Source organism: Dermacentor silvarum, chromosome 1, assembly GCF_013339745.2.
Source record: "Dermacentor silvarum isolate Dsil-2018 chromosome 1, BIME_Dsil_1.4, whole genome shotgun sequence".
In the NCBI taxonomy this organism is placed as follows: domain Eukaryota; kingdom Metazoa; phylum Arthropoda; class Arachnida; order Ixodida; family Ixodidae; genus Dermacentor; species Dermacentor silvarum.
Window position 1 is genome coordinate 81,409,153 of NC_051154.1, and position 27,310 is coordinate 81,436,462.

Sequence of the window (27,310 nt, forward strand, 5' to 3'; positions counted from 1 at the left end):
TGTGGGAGGCGGACGGTGATGGCCGAACAGGAGGGCTGACCGCGTTCGTCGGAAGGGTTCTGGCGTTAAGCACTCGTAGCGTTGGTCGGGTTCATGGTCGTCTCTACCACAGGAGCGTATGGCTGTATCACATCCGGGACACCAATCTGTGGCGACGAGCGACCTTGTAGACCAGTAAAGTCTCGGCCTTCGTAGAGAGAGAGCAAACTGACACAGGTCTATTAGTATGGTATGATAAAACTTTATTACGGTCCCTCAGAACGCGCGTCAGCATGTAGCGGGCCGCTCCCACGTCGGTACAGAAAGGCCGAGCCTCTCTGCTGCGTCGCGGGCCCGATGGACAGCCCATAACTGTGCTTCAAGATCGGGGCTCCTTAGGGCAGCCTCCCATTTGGACGACGTGACATCGTCGCCGTCGCGTAACGCGGGGCACCGCCAGAGCATATGTTCCAAGTCAGCTAGGTCTGAGCATAGCTCGCAAACATTGGTCGATTGTATCTCTGGATAGATTCTGTGTAACAGTGCGGTGTTAGGGTATGCCCCGACCTGGAGTAATCTGAGTGTTAACGGCTGTGGTCTTTGTGTAGCATATTTAGGGGCGAAGCTCCTTAGGGTGTGGGTCTGTCACTCCTCTGTAGTAGTAGTAGTAGTAGTAGTAGTAGTCGTCGTAGTAGGTAGCCACGTCTACTTTTATGAAAAAAGAAATTCCGAAAGTTGTGTCCGTAGCGCGGAATCGAACCAGGGACCCCTCGCTTCCGAACGCGCGGCGCTAACCACTACGCCACGAAGCGCACATGGGCACACGCACCACGATGACAATAAATACCCAACATTAACGAAAGACTGCGCGTTTCTAACGCGTTTGTGCTAGCGCGTTACGGCCCGTGCAAGAAGCTGGTGTAAGACGCTGTGGCCTCTCCGCCTTACCCCCGTATTCATAAACGCTGATGGCGTCGGCAAACGCGGTGCACGTTCCGGCATGTGTAAACGGCTGCGTAAGACGCTGTGGCCTCTTCCCCTTAGAGTACTGCACGTTTCTAACGCGTTTGTGCTAGCGTCCCCTTAAGCGGGAGATGGTGCAATTATAATGAAGGGCGCTGTTATAAAATAGGAATGACGTCACATATGGCGCGTGTCATTGGTGGAAGTCAATCGTTCGATTTAGTGCGGCGAGACTGGGCGAATTACACGGAAGATTCACGGTTTACCGATGATTCCCTCCGGAGCTTCGCCCACTCATCATCATTCACCCCGTGGATATGCGGTGTTTTTTTTTTTTTTATTTGTCTCGGAACGCCAGCACGTGCCGGTGCTAGCAAGCAGCACCTCCCTCGTGTAGACGCTCTACGTAATTATGATGCGCCGCCGATGCTGCTGCTGCTACAACAGTATGCACGCGTACACATGCAATAGCGTTCGTCATTCATTCAGTAAGAGGTGGTAATATAAGCTAGTGGACCTCAAGAAGCGCAGCAGAGCTTCCGTGGCCTTCCACATCACAGACGCAAGAGACCACTGTCCCATATCGTGTGAAGATCATCCTATATGATGCCATTTGGACTGCTTTAGGGAAACTAGGTGACAAACCCTTTACAGAACTGATAATGGAAACATCAGGTCACGCAGTGCGGTCAGCAAGACGTTTAAGTACGCAAAATATAGTTAAGGAATGCATGTTTGGTACCCAAGCAGAACTGGCTGATGTCCGATGATCTGCAAAACATGAAACATCTGGCTGCCCACTTTCTCGGCCAGCCAAACGTTGACAATAATCAGGCCACGCTTGGTGGCCACATACACCAGTATAAAATCAAAGAGAGTGAAAGAACGCAGCAAGACCATTTCCTAATCTCCGAACAGACCAGCCGGAAAGCAAAAAAAAAAAAAAAAAAAAAAAAGAATCGACGTAGTGCACAGTCGTCGCAGTACACGTTATTGGTTCAAAATTTCATTTTTTTTTTTTAGTGAGAGCCATATGTTTCTAAAATACTTCAATTATAATGACTCGCTACCAGCTCCGCAGCTCAAGCGGGCACGATATCTTGTGTAATATTTTAAACCGCTGTCACAAAGTTTGATGCGTCACACCGCACCACAGGGGAATGTGCCAAGAAATAGCGGGAGATACATACTTGCTGCTCCCATGACCAACAATATTTCATTGCAACGCTCGTAGCCTTAATAAAAAATTGGATTCCTTCACCTCTTGTATAGGACGGTATAATTTTGGTCATGACATTGTAGCTGCCTGCGAAACTTGGCTCAAACGAAACGAATCAATTTCGATACAGGGTTACAAACTGCAGTTGCTACCTCGTGACTCACGTTCACGAGGTGGAAGCGTAGGCCTTTCTGTGAAGGCTGAGAAGGCTTACCAAGGTCTAACGGCGGCATGTGTTATTAATGATATATTGGAAGTTTTGGTCATAAAACTTATTGGCGGTCCAATAGCAGGGGTCGTTTTTCGCGCCCCGAGCACATCTGTACAATCCTTTCTTGTGTAACTCGAGGCTGGTCTCATGGTCATCGCCGCTGCATTGTTATAGCCGGTGACTTTAATATTGACACGTCCTGTGAGAACTACACTAATGAAAGCTTTCTATACTGCAATCATATAACCTTCGAAAACGTATAGCAGAGGTAACACTCGTCACAAGCACTTCTATAGTACACTGATTGACTGTGCCCTTTGCAACTGCGAAAGTGATGTGCATGCGCGCTGTTTATGACGCTCCCATAACCGATCACTCGCCTATCTTTGTTGTTATTAATAAGTGCTTGCGTTTTGGTGTGAAACTGTTTCGTTCTAATGCATGCACAAAAATAGATTACACTGTTCTTAGGGAAAATCTAGAACGAATAGACTTTTCTGTGTTATATGACGACAGCGTTAAACAAATAATTATGGCATTTTACGTACCAAATTCATCTTCTGATGAATTTGGCACTCCGCCGTGGGGTCTCCGGAATAATTTCGACTACCTGGGCTTCTTTAACGTGAACCTAAGTCTAAGTACACGGGTGTTTTCGCATTTCGCCTCCATCGAAATGCAGCCGCCGTGGCCGGGATTCGATCCCGCAACCTCGTGCTTAGCAGCCCAACACCATATGACGACAGCGTGAACAAGGAATATGAGACATTAGTTGATGTCCTCACCACTGCTGTATTAGAAAGCTTTCGTAAGAATGAACGTTGTCAGTATGAGAAGCCTGTCTGCCATGGATGACTCATAATATATTAAAAGTTCTAAAAGAAAAGTATGTGTGGTACCGTAAATGTAAATAACATAAAAAATTTATATTATAACAGTCGTGTCAACAGTTTGCAGAATGGATTAGTTTCCATAATGAGAAAGAGGGAAAAAATAGAGTATTACATTCAGCCTTTCGAACGAGCATGTGGAAATATACTAACAGCTAAAATATGTAGCTTGGTCAACGAGGCCATTGGCCTTCATTCAAATAAGAAAATAATGCCTAATTTGGTAAAAAACAAGACACATTATTTCAAACAGGACAATGATTATTTCATAAATGTAGGCTCACAATTTGCTACTCAGTTCACTGATGTGACAGACCGCATCCCTGCAGGGATATCTATATTAAATACTTGAGTCTTCCATTTAGTAGAGCGGTCTGAAGTTTCAGAAAAAGTCCGGTGTTTTCAAGTAAACAAAGCAGATAGTTTGGATGCAATCGCAATTAAGCTCGTTAAGGAAAACGGAGCTATTCTAGGGACACACCTCCAGCATTTGTTTAACCGCTCCCTAGACGCAGGACTACGCTATAAGGCGTGGCGCCTGACCGGCTTAAAACTGCTAAAGTAGTGCCAGTTTATAAGAATGGGGATCATTATATGCCATCTAGCTACAGACCAATATCCATTTTGGGCGCAATAAACACCAATTCTGAGAAAATTATCTGTAAATATATAAAATACTTTACAATCAAGTATAATATCAGCACTACCCACCAACATGGTTCCAGAACTGGTGGGTGAACTTCTACCGCAGTTTTGGTTCTCCCCCAGAGATTAAATACAGCTCTGCACGACAACCGAATCGCAGTCGTAGTATTCCTAGGCATCAAAAAAGCATTTGACACGGCCTCTTATGTCATTATTGTGCGTAAACTTCTCTGGTACGAGTTTAGAGGCAAATTTTCGGAGATAATTGCAAGTTACCTCTCTAACAGACGTGAATGTGTTGTAATAAAAGATTTAACTTCCTTAGCCCAAAGAATACTAACAGGAGTACCACAGAGCTCCGTTCTAGGGCCTGTTCTTTTCAGCTTACATGTCAGATTTCCCATTTATCCTTAAGTATTCTGAAGCTCTGATGTAGGCTGATGATACAGGATTAATTTTCGAAGCCTGACGCACTGGGTGAACTGGAGGATGCTATAAATGAGGAGTTAAATATGTTCAAAGATGATTTAACAGTAATCAGCTCAACATTAATAAAAACAAAACAAAGTACGCAATCTTTCATTCCGAGAAAAAAAAAGCATATTATGAGAATTTCCGAGTACGTCTAGATAATACCTATTTGTATCAAGTAAAGTATTTTAGGTATCTCCGCGTCACTTTTGAATCTAATATGGACTGGGGTGCCAACATTAACAATATCTGCAACAGCGTGGCATATGGGTGCCATATTTTGTTAGGGGCGCGTGAATTCTACCCAACGTATATTTTGCGCTCACTATATTTTGCTTTTGTTCCAACACACATAGACTATTGTATTGAATCCTGGGGAGCCCCATATTGTAGCTATCTAAAACCGCTTAGCCAAATACAAAAACGCACAATAAGTGTTATAACGCTCTCTAGGTCAACAGATCACAGTGTACCTCTATTTAAATCACTTCGGATATTGCCACTGTTTAGTGGCAATATCCAACAAGGTCGCCCAAGTCACTGATCAAGTGTTAGCTAAAAACGAACCATTTCCATTAAGTGTATTTACACTACCTACACGGAATACGAGAGTCTACACTAATAATCACTTTAACCTGCCTGCTTGTAAAAATGTTTATGGAAAGCGATTGCTCGAATTTAATGGAGCCCTAATTTGCAGTTGTATTCTGAATAATGTTAAATCTGATCACTTTTTACCAGCACTGAAGCAGTTCTTATTAAATTATTTTTCGACGCAAAAAGAATGCCGAGCGATAATATGCGTTACCGCGAAATTCCTACCTTACCTATATGGTAGGCCCTTCAATGTCGTCAGTGAAAACCACGCCTTGTGTTGGCAAAGAACCCTCCAGACCAGTCAGCGCTGATCCTGTTTTCATGTGACTCTATTTCGTCCTTGGCTAGTTCGCGCGGAAGATGTTCGTCTACCTTTCTCTTAAGAAACTCGTGCCATCCTCAGGATTCATTCTAAGTCGATATGTCTTGCATACTCACTAGCTACATTTCGTAGATAGAAATATGGGTCGTAAAGCAATGAATGAAATAGATAATTAGCGTAATTATGTCAATTAACAATTAAACATCTTGATTGCTCGAAGAGGTAATGACTGCCTCATGGAGTAATTTAATTCATGGGGTAGAATTGTGCTATCTGCCACAGGCAATTAAAAAAAGTTAGAGCAGCTAATGAAAACAACCTTTATAAAACCCCTGTCAGGACTAAACTGCGGTACGCTACATCAGCAGAGGCGTATAGCCAGAAATTCTTTTCTGTAATGGGATGCGGAAAGGGGGGGGGGGGGGGGGGGGGGGGGGGCGCTCCACAATTGACCAAGGACGGGGAGGGTGAGGGCGGGTTAGGGGATGCTGCGCAGGCCACATACTAAGCAGAAATGTGCCCCCCCCCCCCCCCCCTCCCCCGCCTTCCCTGGCTACGGCACTGTGCATCACTATGGGACCCCACAGCACACAAATTTCACCCATTCACTCGAAATGGTTCATTACAATTCTGTTCGTTTCATACTAGCTATTTATGACCGTCCGGCTAGTATAATAATAACATTGAGTTTTAGCCTAAAAAACTTCGCAACTTGCCGTAATATAGCTCGTTTAGAGATTTCTCATAGGTTGTATCATCACGATGATCTGCGCAAGCAACTCATTCATCCCACGCAATACGTATAACAAGAATATAACAAGGACTTGATCACGTTCATAAAGCTGTTGTTCCACCCATTGCAGGATGACTACATTTTCAAATTCAGATCTGCCACGTACATCCAACGAGTGGATTGACCTTCCCGCATCACTAGTCACCATTAAATGTGACGACGCATTCATAAAAGTATTAGCTAACATTGTATGATAAGTAAATGATTTTTTCGTAATGTGTTAGTATTGTATAGTTATTAAGCTTGGCCATGTTTGTTTGTTTTTTCATTATGGTTGCGAATATTTCTAGATTAATTCTCATTCGCGTGTAGCGGCATATTGTTTAACATTTATAACATATTTTGTTCTCTATTTTTGTTTCTATATTCTGTAACCACTCCCCTCTGTAATGTCTTTTGACCTTAAGTATATTTTATGTTAATTTAAATACAATTTCCACCCGACACATGAGAAATGCAGTCATCTGTATTTAAACTCTGGGCTTGATTTCCGCAATCTTCTAATTAACTACAGATCTTCCTTTTACTTTTGCAGCACTACTTTGAGCGAACCTGCAAGATCCAGCGTTCAGATTTCTTGCAGTGGATTGAACATTTCGGGCTGTCAGCGAATTGTCATGTGCAGTCGAATGCTGAAAAGAAAAGCATCTTGTGGCCTGCCCTCTAGGAGGAAAAAAGTGAAAGCTCCTATAGAAGGAACTAAACAAAATAGAGACGGTTGCATTGTACCGCGCGAGCGCTTTCGCGTCTGTTCGGGCATGGGGCTCGCCAAACGAAGCGCCACACGGTGCTCGTGGCGCCATCCCACAACTATGTCAAGACACTACGGCGAGGCGCGCTGCTTGCATGCCGTTGTTTTCGCTTCCAGAATTTTCCCTCTTTGCCAACGTGTGGCGCTCAAAGCGCTGTTATCATAACTGCCGGAACGGCGCCAAAATTGACTCGCACGAGATGGGAGCATGAACGTTTCCGTAGGATCTTTTCTTCTGATCAAAGCTTAATACGTGTTACAGCAATATGATTTTGATAATAGTGGCACCATCTGCAGCGACCACTCTAACTAGAAAAAATGTTTGCGCGCTGCCATCGGCTGTAGATGATGCGCATTTCCGGCTTGTTTTCGAAAGCACACAAAGATGTTAATGAGCTCAACAAGCTGCCTTTTAAAACGTCCGTATGATAGATAATTCACGTGCACGTATGCTCCGGAGAGACCTGATTTAGCGAACAGACTGCTTATTTGTTTCTAATGATCCATATGGGGAGGAGGGGGGGGGGGGGGGTTTATGAAGTGTGCTTTGTAAACTGCAATATAATGACAGAAGCTTGCTAATTTGGTACAAGGATGTGCACGCTGCTCAAAATTAATGGTCAGAAAGGCTGCTCATTAATCGAAAACTATTCAAAAACAATTTAACATTTGATTCGATTTGCTTCTGGCCGCTATTCAATTCCTCTTCGATTTGGTCTCAGAAGCTTCTCCGCACAAGCCCTGCTGATTTCACTGTTCGAACGCCATCTTACGTAATAACATCCACTGAGAAGATAGAGAGAGCAAATTTGTTTCTGAATAGACAGAGCTCAGCGTTAGGCATAGACTCCACACAGAAAAATGACAGAGTCGTGGAATGACCCTTGCTGAGCGCCATGATCCTAACGTTTTGGTCATTGTAGACGCGGTGCAGATTATTCGTTTTAATACATCTAGATTTGCCAGTCAAAATAATCTTCCATTACTTCGTATATTATGGGAAGCAAACAATTCGCCATAAAAGTTTGGAATGACTTACCATTTCGCATTAGATTTGCCGCATGCCATAAAGTATCGAACGATTGATAAAAATACGTAGTTCGTAATTCATATAATAAAGTGTTGTCTATTTTGGTCTTTTTCAACATTTCGCTGTTCCTGATGGTTTTCCAATTCTAAATTTACTTTTTCTCGCTACTGATGGTAATTCCGTACACAACCACTTTGTATAACTGCTCTTGTAATTATGTTTTAAGAGCCATTATAACTAGAGGTTCTATTACAGTGCTTCACTCTTGGACCAAATTCTCTATGCTTATTATCGCCTATACTGTACCACATTTGAAACGAATAAACTGAAACTAAAACTAAACATAACATTGACATCAATCAGACTGAGGCTCCAGGTGGTCTCTTCTCCATGTAGCTGAGTATCCGAGTGATTTAAAGTTAAAGCCTGCCTTCCTTTAATCGCAGGCAAATGACGCAACGAGCCAGCCGTTATAAAGTTGCTTACATTGCTTATAGTATGCAAATCAAGGTAGTGTATCGGTAGCTGTTAACCATCATGTTTGTTTAGTGCATCGGGCTTAAAGTTTGTTGCCAAATCTAATTTTTGTGCAGGCTCTGAACTGTAATTTTGAACAATTATGGTTTATTTTGTATGCTCATAAGGGCACACAAAAGAGCGAGAAAACGTTTATTTATCTTGCGCCCCCGGCACGGGGGCATGTTGCTGTCGGAATAGGTTCACAGGGGGCTAAAATATATAAAAAAATAATAAAGGGAATGGTGCGACGCGGTTGGCGTAGTTTCTTGAATACGGTTGGTCCGCGTCCTCTGGTGGGGCTGAGCTCAGCCGCTGTGGTTAGCGCCATTATCGCGGGAACGTTCGCCGACCCGACTTGAAAACTAGACCAAATAAAGAAACAATTCAAACGCAGTGAAATAAAGAACGGATCAGCGCTGGAGCAGCCTCCTGCGCTTTCTGTCTCTCTACCTCGTCCATTGTCTTTCTTTATTCGAAACAGTGTTCTCGTTATGAATCGCACACAAACTAAGCCAAAAATAAGTCCTTTTACGACTAGACGTTCATTATGAGATCACCGGCTCTTCCGATTCATGCACAGAAACAATCAGTGAAGCACTTCGCTCTGAGTACAAGGACATTTATTCGCCAATCGGGATGCACGCGTATGCATCGTGCGGACGTGGTTTACCTTGCCCCGGTTTTTCTTTGTCAAATAATAATAATAATTAAAAAAGAAAACGCCTACCCACTATATCCCAGACTGTTTCGCGTCCACGCGTTTGTGCGCGCCACTGTGCGTAGCATGCCCTTCGTGCCTCCCTTCGTACCGCCCAGTTGGGCCACCTTCTGGTGGCGGACACCTCCGCTCCAGGCACTTGACGAGGCAGTTTGCTGTCCAGTAGCTTGCTCACTGTACAGGCTCGACTGCGCAGGTACGCTCGACACCTCTTGGAGAGGTTGCTGCACGTCTGCTGCCTCGCTCGACTGAGCAGCGATTTCTTCCTGCGACGACTGTGAGCTGGTCTCTTCTTGTTGGCTCGCTGACGTGTCTGCTGCACCGACCTGGCTGAACTGGTGCTTCGTCTCGCGGTAAAAGCCACCGGAGGAAACGGCGGCGTCGCGCGCTCCGGGCACGTGCTGCTGGGTTTGCTGCTGCGCTGCCGCTTCCGAGAGAGCTGCGGAGGTTGCTCCTGATAGGCTTGACGCCGCTAGTTTAACAAGCTTTGCACTTTTGACTTGAGCCTGCAGTGCTTCCTGGCCTGCGCTCGAGGTGCTGAAGGGCTGATAGCTCTGGACCGCAGTTTGTTCGCTGGCATGCCAACCTCCGTCTCTTGTCACTCGTCGTTTTGTCTGGCCTTGATTGTCCGTGGCCACCCGTCTGCTCGAAGACCAAGTCGGGACGGGCGTGGAGAATTTCCGCATGCTAGCTTCACTTATAACGGCCAACCCTTTGTCACCGAAAAGGTCCTTAAGCATGGCGCCTTTACTGGCAACCGATGCTGTCGGCGAATACTGTTGCAATGATTCTTTTGTCGTGTATTGCCCTTGCGTGAAATCGTACGGCTGCGCCAAGTAAACAAAGAACAATGGAACTTGTGGATACATCATTCCATAGCTATACGCCAATGGTTCCGAAATCCGGCTTTGTAGCATTAGCGACCGGAGTTCAGCGCTATTGTAAGCGGAATCTAAAGCAGCTCCTGCTGTTGACGGCAGTAGTTTTTGCTGACCCTCAGAGTACTGCAAACTAGGCTGCTGCTTTAGTTGAGCTTGGGACCTTTTGGTTTGGGCTGTAGAGTAGCGTTGGGACTGAGTGACCTGAGTTTGCAGTGCTTCCGCCGACGATTGGGCGCTGGAAATTTGGGAGTTAGTTCCTGCAAAGAAAAACGGGGATGGGCCACACTTATTTAGTTATTTACACTCCCGTTTTCATGCTTCCTAAGATTGCAACCAAATTTACATGGCGCTCACGAAAAATTACATTTGGTCCTCATAAGTTGCGGACAGAATGCATTGCTCGCGGGAAGTGAAATCATTCATGTTTGGAAGCCGTGCAATGTGCTCACAATCCACCGTGATATACGGGGTGATCATTTTTAAGTTTTACGGAATTTTTAAAAATCACCTGTTGCAAATAGCATAATTCTAGTCTATTAGGTGGATTATTCAAAGAGGCGGACATTACTTGCACGAGAAATCGAAACATATAATCAACTAATTGAGGAAAATTCTCTAATAAACTTCTTAATTAATATGCTGATGGCACATATTGCAATTTACTCATTGTAGCCCGAGAGTTTGCAAGTCCTAACCATTGAAACACATTTTGAGGATGACATGGGTTTCTAGATATGCGCCATCAAACTAGAATTAAAAATGCAGTGTTGTTCCACCTACTTCTTTAACAAAACGCTCTTTCATGCATTGAAGCACAAAAGTAATTAATTTAGCAATGAATATCTCGAAACTGGTGTCTTACTGAAAATTTATTCTAAGTGGATATACGTTGCCAACTCACCGGCTACAATTCGTAAATTGCAATACGTTTCATAAAGCAATTAATTATGAAGATAATTAGTGTTCTTTAATTAGATGAACATGTGTTTCGATTTCTCGTGCAAGTTATGTCCGCCTCTTTGGATAATCCAGCTTAAGGACTAGAATTACATGCTCTCTGCCAAATGCAATCTTTAGAGATTCTCTAAAACTTAAAGATGATCCCCTGGTATACTACTACATGCTAAAGAGGCCCTGCAACAGTTGCTTGGGCATGGTGAATAAATATGCTTCGTCCCCAGGCATGAACACCCAGCCAAATATTTTTTGCACTTGCAAGAGAAAGCTTACAGTTTCATTCAATAAACGGCGTGTTCTTTCCTTTAGCTGTCTAAAGCTTGCTCCACTTTTCACGCGAAATTCCCTACGCGGCCATAAACAGGATGACAAGTGCCTAGGTTTCTTTACCTGTCACGACTAAGAAGTGTCTCCAAGCGTGGACGTATATCATCACTGATAACGCGGTGGCGCCATTGTGCTGCGGATCGAGGACGATACCTATCCGCCGATGCTATGGCCTGCGAAATCAGGCGGCGCGACGTAGATTATGGGCGTAGTATGACGGGCTTTGTTCAGCGTGGACACAAAGGCACAACTTCGAACGCAGAAGGCTCGAAAAAGAGGGAAAGGCCATGAAAGCGTGCAGCGGCAGCATTTAATTGCCAACACCGTTGTTTATAATATATAGACACATTTCAAAATATTTTGCGCTATAGAAAAACGTTCGTGAGAAGAAGCTCTTTAGTACCACGGATATACATTTCGCAGCTCTCATGAATGAATGAATGAACTTTTATTTCCCTTTTTAAGAAAGGGGAGGGGCCGGGGGGGAGAGAGGGAGGCCTGTGTGCTCCAGTCTTAGCACCTTCTGCTGCCAGACGTCCGCCTACCAGTTGCGGTAGACCTCCGCTACCTCCTCAGCCCACCCCAGGACTCGGTCCTGCAGGGTGGGATCGGAGCTGCGCAGGGCAGTCTCCCACAGCTCCTCGCTACTAATTGTTGGTTTGAGGTTGGGGGGGGGGATATAAAAAGTGTTAGGGCACTGCCACGCTAGCGGCAAAAACGCGCGTTTTTGACGCGCGTCAAAAACGCGCGGCAACGCGTCATGCCGGGCGCGGCAAAATCGGCAGGAATCGGGGGTTTTGAGGCGTGCCACGCGAAATGGGTCTCGAACCTATTTCGCGTGGCACTCCGCAAAACCCCCGATTCCTGCCGATTTTGCCGCGCGAGGCATGACGTGCTGCCGCGCGTTTTTGACGCGCGTCAAAAACGCGCGTTTTTGCCGCTAGCGTGGCCGTACCCTTACAAGGCCTCCTTTACACAGGACGTGCACCTAACTGTATACTGTACTGATAATCTGGACTTCGCTAACTGAAGCAACGGAACTTCAATGGAAGGCTTTGAGACAAGGATGTACTGGGTAGAGCCCAATTACTCGTGTCTCTCTTTAGCCTGCAAAAACTTCGTAGTTGAATGAATCAGCAGGCAGTCGGAGATAACATACCGGCGGAGTACATTGTCAGCCAAAGGTAACAGCGACTAATACCTAGCAATGATAAGAAGAGAGGCAGTATACCTCTGTAACAGTTTAGCATGTTAAGTTTTCATACATGTAAAGAAACAATGCAGAAGCTTTACTTTTGTAACCAACAACTCTTATGCTCACCGTCTTGACAAACAGCAGGAAAGTTCCTCGAAGACCTCGTTTCACGGTCGAAAATCCACGTTGGTAGGTCTTCATAATTGCAGCCGTTCTTATCGAGGATGTAACGAACGCATCGGTTATCTCTGTGGACAGTTAAGGCGCCCAGTTATTGAACGGAGTGCAAGCAGAAAAAATCGGACTGCCTCACATGCTACAAAATGCATCGTATACTGCTTTGTTCAAGCGGTTGTATTACGACTTTGTGTCTATATTACCACGTGTCACCCGACATACTCAGGTGGCACGTCGCAGCGAGAATGTTGAAACGAAGGAGTATTGCTCGCTTGCGAGTATAGTTGACGACCAGAGTAATGACGCAACTGCAACCATAATATGCTTTTTACTTAGGGAGATAAATGTTGAAAAATGCGAACATCTTGAACTGGCCTGAAACATCGGCCTGGATCACGGCTGATCAATAACTTAATGCCTCAATGAAAATTGGTGAAAGTAATCTAAGATTCACGAGTTACTCTAATTTCAGTGGTTATGAAAATACGTCGCGTTTCAGAGCCCTATAGCCTAATCTCTTGACTACTCAACAAAAATATTTTCAGTACTTTTTCACAGCTTAAGATGCGCAGCATGACTACTGTACATTGGCTGCAACATACTCACATCGAACACTCAGATTTTCTGTACAAAGGAGCCAGCAAGGGTCATGAGCACGCATTCTTTCCTCCTTTTAGATGAAATGAATGAACAAATGTGAGTGCTATATTTAGTGCGGTTTCCATTTCTTGAGGCCTCAGTGTTGCTTGCAGAGGCAAGGTGCACAGTTTTCACTTTTAACGAAAACACAGCCGAGAAGTGGATGTGTACAAGTAGGAGTAATCCGTGGTATACGTACAGACATTTTTCTGCTGCTCCTGTCGGTGCAAGTATACAACGTCGTCGTAGTAGCCGCACGATGCGCTTTGCTGTACAAGTGACCTCTTGGCAGCGACCTGCACATTAACCATTGTCTCCGGTTGAAATGCTTCAACACACTCGCGTGGTACACACACAAACACACTAGCGACTAACTTTCGGTCCCGACTCCGCTGCCACACACCTCAAAACCACGTATATGACACAAAATAATAATGAACTGTCTTCCGTTATTAACTGTCTGCCGTTCTTGATATTTAGGTATGCTTATGGATGCCGGCTACATATGTCTCCAATTGTTTGAACTTCAATGCTCTGTGTGCATACTGCACTATACTTCTGCAAAAAAGAGTCCTGCATGGTAATCAAAACTGGTGGCACATGTACTTCTTGCTGAGACACTGTAGAATTTGGTGCCTCCGTATAGATGACGTAGAATCAACGTATCTCTCTATCATAAAGTGAGTGTAGCACGAAATAACAAGGCTGTACGTAGAATTGACACCACAAGCGCTTACTTGCAGTATTACCTCTTGAATTGTTGTAATATCTCTCTGCTTAACAATCTGTTTTTTTCACAACTAGACTCTATAGAAAACTGTACGTTACATATTTTTTGCGATTTCCAAAATAAGAAACGGGGGCTGACAGATGGAGTAGCCCACGTGATATAAAGGTTATAAACAGGGATAAGGTGCCTCAGAAATAAATGTGAATTGAAGACTCCATTTAACCAAGCTGTGACTGATCGCATTTGAATACCAGAAACCTCCAATGTAGTTGGTACGCGTAAATGGTGAGCAAAATGCATCGCTGTTGTATATTTTTGACCTAGCACTTTTAATGCCATTAGCATTCTTAGGGTAATTCACACACTTTCATATCTATCTATCTATCTATCTATCTATCTATCTATCTATCTATCTATCTATCTATCTATCTATCTATCTATCTATCTATCTATCTATCTATCTATCTATCTATCTATCTATCTATCTATCTATCTATCTATCTATCTATCTATCTATCTATCTATCTATCTATCTATCTATCTATCTATCTATCTATCTATCTATCTATCTATCTACTTGGGTGACTGCGAGTGGGTAGTCCAAGGCCTAATGGGTAGCGCATCGGGCTTCTGTGCTGATGGAACAGGGTTCAAAACCGACCCTCGGACCAACTTGGGTCAATAGGTAATACATTGCATTGGTTAAGTACTGCTGCTCAATGAAACTCTTTGATGACAAGTTCGAGCATTGGGTATGTGCCACTTGGTTTGTGCCGTTCTTCAATAAATCTATTTGAGGTCACCTTAGGTAACTGAGCTTCAGTGACAAAAATGATCCTTCAAATTTTACCCGGTGCTCGGCGGAAGCGAATCCGCGCCTCGCGCGTAGTTCACGGCATCGCAGCTAGATGGCGCAGCGTGTGCAGTCGAGAGAGAGGACGCCGGCTGCATACACGTTTCGGCATTGGTTTGTCACTATATTTATTCAATGCTAATCGCATTAACGTCGGCTATCATCATCAGATGGTTTGTGCCGGATTTGTTCTTGGCACCTGTGCAGGGCACCAACAAGGTACCGGGTTGATACGGGGCATTGAACGCGCTGAATGTAGGCGACGGATAAGGGGAGAGAGTTCTGTAATGCGAGTAACTGGGAATCTCGCGGCGCCTGTTTGATTATCGTTCGGTGTTGAAGCCACTGCGATAACGGTACAACGACGGTAGGAGTGAGACAGGCGCCGTGTTGTTTCATCGAATTGTACACAAATGTTTGCGCTACTACAACATGAAAGCCTGTTTAACGAAATTTGAGGCTGCAAGTACGAGTTCATTAAATCCTTATTAGATTGCAGAAATTTTTTTCGATACACGAGATTATCACTTTGAAAAAGGGGATAACATTCGTCCTACATTGCTGCGAATCATGGAAATCATTGAGGCCTCTCCTTGTCCAGTTATGGTATTGAACTTTAGGTCAATACATCGCATTAAACAACGCAGTTCACATTTATACAGATAGCTATTCGAACCAGCTCTAAAGGTACTGGGGTTATTCCTTCAACGTCAATCTGCAATAAGTTCAAGGTTAGCGCCGTCGCAACATCGACAGGGTCCGAACTTGTCGCCCCTCCGTAGTGCAGTGCTTTATTTGCTTCAACAGGCACCGAATCACTGGGCTATATTCCATGATTCAAAGGCAGCCCTGCAATCTCTCCTATCAGCTCTCCGTCGCGGCCCACATGAACAGTTGGTGGCAGAGATATGATTACACTGCCGTCAAGCGGTGGACAGAGGCCACGACATAGTAATGCAGTGTATTGCACATAGTATTGCAAACCCGGGCACTGCAACATTATTGGCAATCGAAAGTGCCGACAAAGCTGCCCATGAGGCACGAGGAGTATATGAAAGCACCTCGATCCCATTGTCGAGAACAGGATGCAGCGCGGCATCTCAGCGGTCTTGCCTATATAATTACTCTGAGAAAATTGAATGCACCAGAGTTCACGAACCGACGCCTATGTGCCATGGACTCATCTATGAAATTACAACTTTTACTCGGTTTTACTCGGTGGCAAGGAACATTGCTGTACCGACTGCGACTACACATGACCGCATGTGATTCTGTCAACGATGAACGCTTGATTTTGCGTGTGTACCAGTGCAAAGTGTGAACTTTTCTCTTGCTTCTCATCTTTCAGTCCCCTTTTCCCCTTCCGCAATGCAGGGTAGCTACCCGGGCTCAGCCTGATTAACTTCCCTGCCTCCCCTTTAGAACTTCTCTCTCTCTCTTTCTATTTTATTGCCAAGTCTCTAGCGAGAAAGCTTGGAAAAGAGAAAAGAGAGCGAACGCTGTTGCGAAACTTTCTCAAGAAGAAAAAAGAAAAGCAGTGGCCAAATTTTCCTATCTAAAGTACTAGGAGAAAGACCAGGCCTATACTGCAGCAGTAGCATATGAGTAAAATTTTTTGGGATATTCAAAAAAGTTGCATTTCAGCCAGGGTATTTTAAGGAGGTCAGGCACCAGAAGAGAATACATGCATGTTTATAATTTATCACAGTTAATGCTATTTACCGTTTGGGCATCTTGCATCTTGATCTGTTTTCTGTAGCACTGAAAGAGGTAAAACAATATAAGCGAACTCTTTTCTTATTCCGACCCTTACGCGTTAAGGCCCAACCACACGCGGCTAATCGTACGCGCCCGACTACGTGTCACGTGTCTGCGTCGCCTTGCGCGCTCGTCCTACGCGTCTCGATAGGGGAGACGCGCAGCCCGCGCGCGCGTCAAGCCGGACTTGATTTTGAGCGTCATTTTGAGCGTACGCGGCGGAAGTGGCAGCCCCGACGTCACGTGGCCGGCATGTGATCTTCCGACGGCTTGGAAACAGGTTGTTGAAGTTTCGGAATCGGACCGAGACGCCGGGAGTCGCTGCCGAAGTTTCGCCAGCGATGGAAGGGATCAACAATGAAGCTCTGATCGCCTGCGTTGAGGCTCGGCCTGCCCTTTGGCAGGCCGAGCCAAATGGCGTGCATTTCTCAATTTAAAAACAATGTAGTAGATGTAACATTGATAAATTAAATAGAAACGACCAGCCATAATGAAATAAAGCTTTTCTAAAACCGAAAAGTTTCCGCCGTCACTGGTCTGTCAGCCCTGTGCTACGCGCAGTGAAGCGCGCACGTTTGCGCGTATCGTGTGGCTGGTCGCCCTTCCCTTCATCACCTGCGTACGCACTCGGAGATGCGTATGCTTACGCGTACGCGTAGCGAGACGCGTATCCCGTGCTACGTGTGGTTGGGCCGTTATGCTTAACACTATTCGCACAGGAGTTCGGTTGCAACTACAGAGGACTGCATTATTTCTTTAAAATTGGGAAATTTGTGGAAAATGTATGGGTCCCGATCGGCCAATACAACACTTGTCACTGTTACGTTCCTGGTTTGTCAAGGGAAAACTTTCGAATTTGCCGTCGTCTGCGGTATAGTTCACTATAGTCTGCTCCCATCGTAGTGACGTGGAATAAGGATTATAAACAGGGATAAGGTGCCTCAGAAAGGCTGGATTTTGGATTTTGTTTTTCCCATCGTAGTGAGTAATACTTAACAACGTGGCGACCATGTCACTTCCGGGTTCCGACCTCTGAAGATGAATTTCGACATAAATTTTCATTAATCGTTGGGGGGTGCGATGTCGATACTAAGAGACATGGATTGTTGTTCGTTGTGGGCCTCGGAGCTCTACTTGGAGACTCATACTACTCAAGGGAGTAATGACCCTTGCCTGTCTGTGAACAGATGTAGATTCATGTAATTGATAGTCAGTGCATGGTCCCGTCGTTTCGTGTCTCCCCTTCGTCTTCGTTGTTTGCGCTGTAGTAATTATGAACAAAATGGCAGCTAAGTAGTAAATGAATAAACCAGCCCCGCAGCCCTTTACCGTTGAAAGTTTGTACTGGAATTGCTAACATGATTTTATATGTAATGCCTTTATTTAATAGAGAGCAAAAAAAGAAAGCTGCAGTTGAATTAAGCATTAAAGGCGTGCGCGGATACCACCTACGACGGCCTTGGTTGTTCTCTTCTTCGTGGGTGCTAGCAACAGCGAATAACCGCCATCGGATGGTGAATCATTTTATACTCTGAGGTGACAACTCACTGAACCACAGTATTTTGTTGGGCAGTTGAATAGGCCTTAATGGCTTAAACAGGCAGGGAAAGCTCAGAGAAATTTCATGGGCTATTACACTTAGTCTAACAGAACGCATCACTGTACAACGAAAATACACACATACGATGGAGGGTTTATATTTCAAGTATTTTTTATGCAGACGAAGCAGAATCTGCGAGAAATTTAGTGACGCTAAATTACTCTCCTTCCGATATCAGGGCAGAAACTCGCACCACCATGCCTGGTTCTTGAAGCTACCGGCGCGGACCACTAACAGCTTTTCCGACTGACCCACACAGCCGCCTTTTAAGGCTGCTATCTCTATCTGTCTCTTTTTGTTCTCGTGTAGCGAAATGCAGCTTTGTCCTGTCTACGTCTGGCTGCAAAAACCAAGCGTTATTAAGTTACACCAAAGATCTTGGCTCATGAAAAATGGTCTACGTACCTGCTTGAGCCATATTTTTTTTGAACGTGAGTCGCTGCTGCCGCTGCTGCTGTTGCTGTTTTTGCTGTTGCCTGAAAGGCTGATTCTGCTGCTGATACTGCTGCGTTTGCCCCTCTTGGCTACTTGAGTCGAGCACGGGTGGCCCGTAGACAACTTTCTGACCTTGAGGCATAGATCGCGTGCAGAACTGGTCAATATGTGGTCATCGGAAGAACTTGGTCATTGTTCAACAGGTAGAAAAAGCATCAGAGTCGTCGCAGTGTTTGGAAAGGTTTGTTTTCACCGTGAGATTGCTGTTACAGCCACGGAGCTACCAACTGAAGAAACGCTAAACAGAAACGGTGTATCAGGCTAGACCACCATATGACTTTTTCGGAAGACTCTGCATTAGTTTGTTGGAGAAATATGGCTTATTAGAGGAGAAGAACGAAGCTTGCTTTCTAGAATTTTACGCCCTAATGGCCACATCGATGACTTCCCATTACGTCACCGTCTTAGCCGTAGAAGTGCAGATATGTTTCCTTCTTGTGATTTATCGACTGTCCTCTATTTGTGCTTACTGTTAAAAGGCGCGGGTATCTGCCTGCATGAAGAAATTTCGATCCACGCAGCTATTAGTATGCAGTATTCATATCACTATCTTTTGCCAGACTAAGCCATTAGTGTACCCATTACACTACTTTTCTGTGCTTCTTGTCGACTTGTCCAATCCCGCTGCTCGCGCAGTTCTAAACCACATCAATAAAAAGACACTGCTCCCATTATCTTTTAGAAAGGACATCACTCGACTGTTATGATTATTTCAAAACTGCTGCGATTATGGACGCACGCGCGAAAGGTAGACTGAAACTATGGCTTTTATTTTGTACACTATATATATTTCATTTAAATTTTGGCATTATTTATTTGCCTTTGTGCGTAAAACGCATTAGCAGAGATTTCACACTATTTCACCATCACAAATGAAATAAAAAAGGACTCCAAGCATAAATTAGGCTCATATGTGTGTCGTACTATATGACGCACGCACACACGCACGCACGCACGCAAAAAGAAAAAAAAAGGAAATGGAGCAGTGATAAACAATGTAGAACGCGATCCGCGAATGCATTTTTATGACAGTTCGTGCTTCGATGGGCTACCGTCAAGACACAATCCATTCTTACCCAAAGCAAAAGACGTTGCTACGGCAGCCATTAACATCATATGGAGCTTCATGTTGGCACGGTGGATTCACTGCGACAAAAAGTGAAAACCAGCTGAACACTTCCGAATTCAATCATGAAAATTTCGCGCTGAAAAATGTCTGTGCTCCAGTGGCACTAACTGAAAATCTACAAATCAATATACGTAATTGTCTCGCAGTCCAGAGTGTCGAACCGAAAAAGGTGCCAGTTTGTTTCGGGTTCTGGATCAAGCTCCTTTGTTTTCGTTCCGGTTCAGTTACCCTGTTCATTTATCAGAAAACGATCACTATTCGCGAACCGGTTCAGCACAGTGCATTTAATCCTTGGCATCCCACTGACACGCCACACGGGGCTCGCAGGATATTAACATGTACTTGTGTGTGCAAGTTTTTACCCGAAAGAATAATCAGATGAAGTCACTGGCACGTGGCAGACAAGAAAATGTTTTACGGGTTTCAAGCATGAAAATTTGATGCTACCTTAGCTGTAGAAGAAAAAATTGGGGCCGAATTTGCAAAGCTTTTAGTTTGTAAATGGGCTTTGTTATTGGCCGACCACCTTCCCTAATATTATGTCCCACTTCGAGACTGGCTCTCATCTGCTCTTACGAACAATTTCAGCGTAAGAACATTTTTGCAAATACGGGCCCTGTTTCTTCGAAACGTTTAACTGGTATTTAGTTTTTGGTGAATGGCTTTATGCATTCAAATTGAGCGCATACATGTATGAACATCACCGTGTTAGGTGTAGTTTTCGTGCCTAAGTGCGTTTTTTTTTTTCTCATAAAAGTGCAGATATGTTTCCTTCTTGTGATTTATCGACTGTCCTCTATTTGTGTGTACTGTTAAAGGGCGCGGGTATCTGCCTGCATGATACCCGTGCTTGGAGAGAGAACAAGGTTTCGTGATTGGTATAGTCTATATCTAGAATTTGTACAAGAATATGTTTATCTAGGCCATTTAGTCGCAGGGGACGCGTATCACGAGAAGAAAATCTACAGAGCAGACATCACCGAGTCATGGACGGTAGTTTACCGCGACTCTTGAAACGAAAAGTACACTATCATTGCAGTCTACCGGTACTATCATATGGACCGAGACATGGTTAACGAAGAAGCTCAGAAGAAGTTAAGGACCACGCAACGAGCGATGAAACGAAAACGATAGGCTTAACGTTAAGCGACAGGAAGGGTTGTGGATTAGAGGGCAAATGGGTGTAGCTGATATTCCAGTTGAGATTGAGAGGAAGAAATGAAATTGGGTGTTAGTCAAGGCTAATGGGAGTAGCAAACACCTGCAGGCTAGGTACGTCATTTTATGAAGGGAAAAGAAAGGCGCTTTGAAATGACGAGAAGGATGCCGATGACATTAAGATCGCGGTAACGACGCCCATAACTAACGATAAATATGGCATGACGACGATCATGCAAAATTTCCAAACTTCACTACCAGCTGAAAAAGGGAAAAAAAAAAGCCACAAGGTAATTTTCAGTGATTGCTGGCTTCTGTGGCAGCACTAGCAATGGCTGCGCTTACAATGCGGCTCAATTTTCAATGCCGGTCATAATACTGTATTAACGAAGGTGGTCAACCAATAGCCAAGAGCACTTATCAACTAAAAGCTTTGTGAATTCGCTTCCTAGTTCTTTCAAAGTGCATCCACACGATGAAACAAATCCGGATTTCCCGTGCCCGATAGCCTTTCACGTGACGCACCTGACGGATTGCAGTCGTCCGCAGCTCTTCAGCGACCCGGACGGACAGAAAATGCCGGGCCGTTTCTCACATCCTGATTCTGGTGGTCGAACACCTTGGCTTTAGCATGTAAAATGATTTGTGTGTCTTTTCTTTCTGTGATAGGGGCTATGGCGTTGCATTGCCGAGCTCGCGGTCGCGAGTTCAATCCCGGCCGCGGCGCGATTGACCCCCGCCCCCCATCTCAATGGGGATGAAATTAAAAAAAAAAAAAGAACACTCGTGTACCTTTATTTCGGTGCACGTTAAAGAAACATAGGTGGTAAACAATTAATCATGAACCCCACTACGGCGTGCCTCATAATCAGATCAGGATTTGGCACATAGAAGCCCAGAATATTATATATATATATATATATATATATATATATATATATATATATATATATATAGGGTGTTTCAGCGAACACTTTCAAAAATTCTTAAAGGTTGCCTGTGGCAGATGTTACAATTCTAGTTAATGAACTGGTCTACTCGAAGAGGCGGACATCACTTGCGCAAGAACTTAAAATGCATAATCGAATAATGAACATAAATTCACTAATCAAGTTTTTAACTAATTACCTGATGACCCATATTGCAATTTCCAAATTGTAGCTGTGGAGTTTGCAAGGCGGATCCACTTGGAATTAATTCTCGGGATGACACCAGTTTCGAGATATTCATTTCCTAACTTTGCGGAGAAATGCATTGGCGTTCCAGTTCAGTTCTTAACAAAACGTCACTTATGCATTGAAGCACAAAATTAACTGGAACGCCAATGCATTTCTCCGCAAAGTTCGGAAATTAATATCTCGAATCTGGTGTCATCCCGAGAATTCCAAGTGGATCCGCCTTGCGAACTCCACAGCTACAATTTGTAAATTGCAATATGGGCCATCAGGTAATTAGTTAAAAACTTAATTAGTGGATTTTTGTTAATTAGTCGATTATGCATTTCAATTTGTTGTGCAAGTGATGTCCGCCTCTTCGAGTAGACCAGCTCATTAACTAGAATTGTAACATCTGCTACAGGCAACCTTAAATAAATTTCGAAAGTGTTCGCTGAAACACCCTGCATATATATTTGATTTCCCCTGTAGGTGCTTTCGTAGCCGCACTTGCTGCGGAAATCCGTCGTGTGGATGAACCGTTAACGTGCTGCTAAATTTAAGTACACGAGCTTTTTTTTGCATTTTTCCACCATGGAAATTCGGTCGCCGGGAATCGAGTCCGTGACCTCGTAATCAGCTGCAGAGCGCCATAGCCACCACGGCATGTTAAACAGACGTATGCTCCCAGTTGAATTATTTGGCGTACAAGAAGGTGAAGTAGTGAATTATTTTGTAATTTAGCGACAGTAGAATGACGGTGCGTTATGATGTAAATAATTCTTTTTCCAGTGCAGGCCACCTCAACAGGGACCTACTGTGTACCAGGGGCGTAGCCAGGGGGGGGGGGTTGGGGGGGTTCAAACCCCCCCCCCCGAAATTTTTTCCGCAACTCCCCCCCCCCTTACCCACCCTTTGTTTTCGTCGCTTCGCGCTGACATAATTCAGGAAACCGGTGCTACTATCACAATTTCATTCCTGGGCGCTTACGTTTGGGTTGGAACTTTACAGCGAATCATGTCTGCATATGGAAAAAACTGTCATGGTGTTTGTCAAGGCTTTGACACTCTGTGAAGTTTTGGGCGAGAATGTGGCGGCCGCATTCTGAAGCAACAAATGCGCAACGAATGAAGCAACAAATGCGGCAGCCGCATTTTAGATGATGGCGAAAACGCTCGAGGCCCGTTTACTTAGATTTAGGAGCACGTTAAAGACCCCAGATGGTCGAAATCTCCGGTTTACATTTCCGCCGCTTCCCTTCAAGTGCCGGTTAGGCCACGCTCGCGCAGGATCTTAGGCTACGTGTTGTCTCGAAGCTGTAGGAAGCGGCAAAATCTTGCAAAAATTCGCCCGCCTAGGCGGCAAAACAGGCAGAAAAACAGGCTGCGAGCCACATCGGTCTCGGGCCGATTTTTTCGCCATGGAGAAGCGGAAACGCGGCGGAAAGTCGTTCTGCTTCACAGGAAGCTACACTAGCATGTAAACAAGCGGTCGTAAAATTGAACATGGCACCAAAAGTGTAGGCTGTAATGCTGATCGACGCGATCAAGAACCAGCGCTTGCTCTACGACAAGAGTGGCACTAAAACGTACTGTCAGCAATACTCGCGATAGTATTCAACGTCGCGCGACCGGAGGTGCGGCAACGAAGCCTTGACGTGACCCAACTTTTCGCGCTTTTGCAAAGCCAGGCGAACCCACCACCGCTGTTTCCGAGGTGTCCGCGGCTTCCGTTTATTCATTGTCCATTTCTAGAAAACAAGTAGGTAGAAGTATAAAAGCCATTTCTTCTTCCACTTCCATGGCAGACAATAGTTCGGCAGATTCCTCGTTGGCGCTCTATAATTCTCCTCGCATGTGTACGGTATGTTGCAGAAGTCGCGGGGTGCTTTTCTCGTCGTGACGATAGATTGGGAGCATAGGTCTCACGTAGGACGCGCAGGCTTTGGCGAGCCCCAACACAAGGGCCAGCCCGGGTTTTAGCTGTGGTGTTCCCGTTGCCCCTTTGGTGTCCTGGAGGCGCCGACAATACGAAATGATGAAATGTTATTACAACTTGTAAATAAAAGCTATTAAAGAATTATTATCACGCCTAGGCACCAACCTGTGAGTCAGCGCTACCGCGCCCGTGTGCGGAGAATTACGGAACGCCAACATGGAATTTACGGAAGGTCGCAGATGACACGCGAAGTTGCGTAAAATGATCATTTTTGATGACGGCACGTGGGTCAAAGAATGAACATACCGCTCGAAATAATGCGATAATGAGCGCCACCACGCCGACAAACGTACGCAGACTAGATGGATCTGGACGAAGAAAACGGCAGCGGCGGCCGCGGCGGTAGCAAAACAAACGTGAACTTAGACAGGCGCGGAAACAATTTTCCGGCCGCTTTGGCCTTTCCGGCCGCTTTGGCCTTTCCGCCCACTTGCCGCTTCCCAAGTGTGAACGTAGGCTTAGGCTACGTTCACACTCGGGAAGCGGCAAGCGGGCGGAAAGGCCAAAGCGGCCGGAAAATCTTTTCCGCGCAAGTCCAAGTTGTTCACATTTGTTTTGCTATCGCCGCGGCCACCGCTGCCGCTTTCGCCCACACCCTTCTAGTCTGCGTACGTTTGTCGGCGTGGTGGCGCTCATTATCGCACCATTTCGAGCGGTATGTTCATTCATTGTCCCACCCGTCATCAAAAGTGTTCATTTCGCGCAACTTTGCGTGTCATCTGCGACCTTCGGTAAATTCCTCGTAGGCGTTCCCTAATTCTCCTCATACGGGCATGGTAGCGCTGAGTCAAAGGTAGGTGCCTAGGCGTGATTATATTTCTTTAATAGCTTTTATTTACAGGTTGTAACAACATTTCATCATTTCGTATTATTGGCGGTGCCTCCAGTACACCAAAGCTAAAACCCGGGCTGGCCCTTGTGTTGGGGCTCGCCGAAGCCTGCGCGTCCTACGTGAGACCTATGCTCCCAATCTATTGTCGCGACGAGAAAACCACCGTGCAACGAAAAAAGCGCCCTGCGACTTTTGCAACATACCGCGCCCGTGCGAGGAGAATTGCGGAGCGCCAACGAAGAATCTGCCCAACTTTTTTCTGCCACAGAAGTGGGCGAAGAAATAGTTTTTTATACTTCTACTTACTTGTTTCCTAGAAATGGACAATGAATAAACGGAAGAAGCGGACACCTCGGAAGCGGCTGTGGTGGGTTCGCCCAGCTTTGCAAAAGCGCGAGAAGTTGGGTCACCCCAAGGCTTCGTTGCTGCACCTCCGGTCGCGCGACGTTGAATACTATCGCGAGTATTGCTGACAGTACGTTTTAGTACCACTCTTGTAGAGAAAGTGGTGGATCTAGATCACGTCGAGCACCATCGCAGCCTACACTTTTGGTGCATTGTACAATTTTACGACCGGACGTTTACATGCTAGTGAAGCTTCCGGTCGAGCGGAACGACTTTCCGCCGCGATTCCGCCTCGCCATGGCGAAAAAATCGGTCCGAGACCGATTTTGCTTTTCGCCTGGTTTTCCCCCCGCTTCGCCGCCTAGGCGGGCGGATTTTTAGAAGTTTTTGCCGCTTCCGCCTGCTTCGAGACCAAGTGTGAACGTAGCCTAAGTCTGCGCGAGAAACGTCTCTTGTTTGCGATTGCGCCCCTACGGAAGGCTGGTAATTACTGTTGTGTTGTTGAATCCCAAACCAGCAATTACGGAAGGCTGGTAGTTGCTGTTTTGTTGTGGAATCCCAAACCAGCAATGTACACACGAAGGGGTTGATGACAGCAGTGAAATTGCACCGACTCGCAACAGAATGCACGAAACAGACAGCCGACAAGCATGAATTACTGCTGTGCGCAGTACAGCGTAAGTAAACTGTTGTTGCAGGCGCTGACAGTTCTCGTTGGAGTTCACGCGTCCTGATAAATTGATTATGTGCACTATGTACTGAACAATACCGGAGTTCTTTCCTGCATCACTAGCACACCAATCAGTCGAGATTCTGTGAGGTACAAGGCCGCTTCCTGTTTGCACCGGCGTAAGTGAAGCAGAAATGAGTTGCACGCACTACTTAAAATGCGTACACATGCCATATCTATGCTGTGCTGTGAAATATTCTGTACAATTCTGAATCTGTTGACGTAAAGGCAAATGACGGCTGCACGCTCGCACACAGCGAAAGACACAGCGGCCCATGCACTTGCCGCAAGAAATGCAACCCTCTCGTATGAGGGAAGCAGGGCGACGAAAGCTTCGAAACAAAGAAAGCATTACGCGTTTTTGCGTGCATTTCAGTTTTCTAGCGCAAAGACGCAGCGAACAAGCTATTGCTATGGGAGAGGTATAGCCTGGTCACACGTGCATTTTCACGCGTATAGCCGTCCTTGACTTGTGAAACGCACTTCGCCCCGACGAGGATGACGCCATGTACGCTTTGATCGCACGGGTCGTCTCAAGGATGCGTATTCGAAGACTGGTCCATTCAGTGGCGCGATGAGAGACCGTTGCTCCAAACGCCCACTGCACCTGCCGTACTTACTGTATTTAGTGAGCTTAGTTTACTTTTTACTTAATTTCTTCACAAGCACACGCACACGCGAGGGGGGGGGGGGGGTCCCATGTCTTTATATACATCTATAGAGTCTGCTTAAACTACCGATATTTACTATCGATCACGCGACCTAGAGGAAAGCGGAAGCTTGCCCCCCCCCCCCCCCCCCGGTCGGGCCGGTGAACCCCCCCCGAAAAATATTTCTGGCTACGCCCCTGCTGTGTACGTTAGCGTAACTTGGCGAGTGCAAAATATAATCAGATTCTTATCTAGTTGCATCTCACAGCTGAGAAAATTAGCTGGTGAATTCGTTAGCTTTTCTTACTTCAATTGATGGGTGTAGAGAAGAAAGGGTTAGTTAGGGTAATGCCATGTTGACGATAAAAGCTCGTAAATCATTTCACACGAACACTCCCAGGGATTCCAAAGCGTGCAGCAAGGGTAGATGTGATCACCTGGAAACGCGTCGGAGTTGAAGCTCGTTGACCACTGCCTCGTGGCAAGTGCGGGGGGGCTCTCGAAGCACGTTCTTGGCTGATGCCCACCTCTGGAAGATATAACCTAGGCACGACCGTTCCTAGCCATCCATTTCCAGAGAAGCAGACCCGCCGC

At 45.5% G+C, this 27,310-nt stretch overlaps 1 protein-coding gene across 1 annotated transcript; it reads right to left on the minus strand.

Moving 5' to 3' along the window:
• Positions 1-8,999: 8,999 nt before the first annotated feature.
• On the minus strand, positions 9,000-27,310 carry LOC119449937 (uncharacterized). Its single transcript, XM_037713241.2, has 7 exons — positions 27,154-27,310; positions 19,797-19,866; positions 18,631-18,792; positions 16,590-16,628; positions 13,484-13,580; positions 12,595-12,716; positions 9,000-10,246 (listed from the first exon to the last, which is right to left on the minus strand). The coding sequence occupies exons 2-7, from the start codon at positions 19,846-19,848 to the stop codon at positions 9,114-9,116; spliced, it is 1,605 nt and encodes a 534-aa protein (XP_037569169.2). The 5' UTR covers positions 19,849-19,866; positions 27,154-27,310; the 3' UTR covers positions 9,000-9,113.

Bases quoted from the DNA above. Each gene is read 5' to 3' on its own strand.
- LOC119449937 (XM_037713241.2), bottom strand. From the start codon at position 19,848: ATGAAGCTCCATATGATGTTAATGGCTGCCGTAGCAACGTCTTTTGCT. The intron at 12,717-13,483 runs GTACGTATACCA...AACTGTCCACAG, and splicing joins GGAGCAGCAGAAAAATGTCT to AGATAACCGATGCGTTCGTT. The intron at 10,247-12,594 runs GTGAGCATAAGA...TTTTCTTTGCAG, and splicing joins TCCTGCTGTTTGTCAAGACG to GAACTAACTCCCAAATTTCC.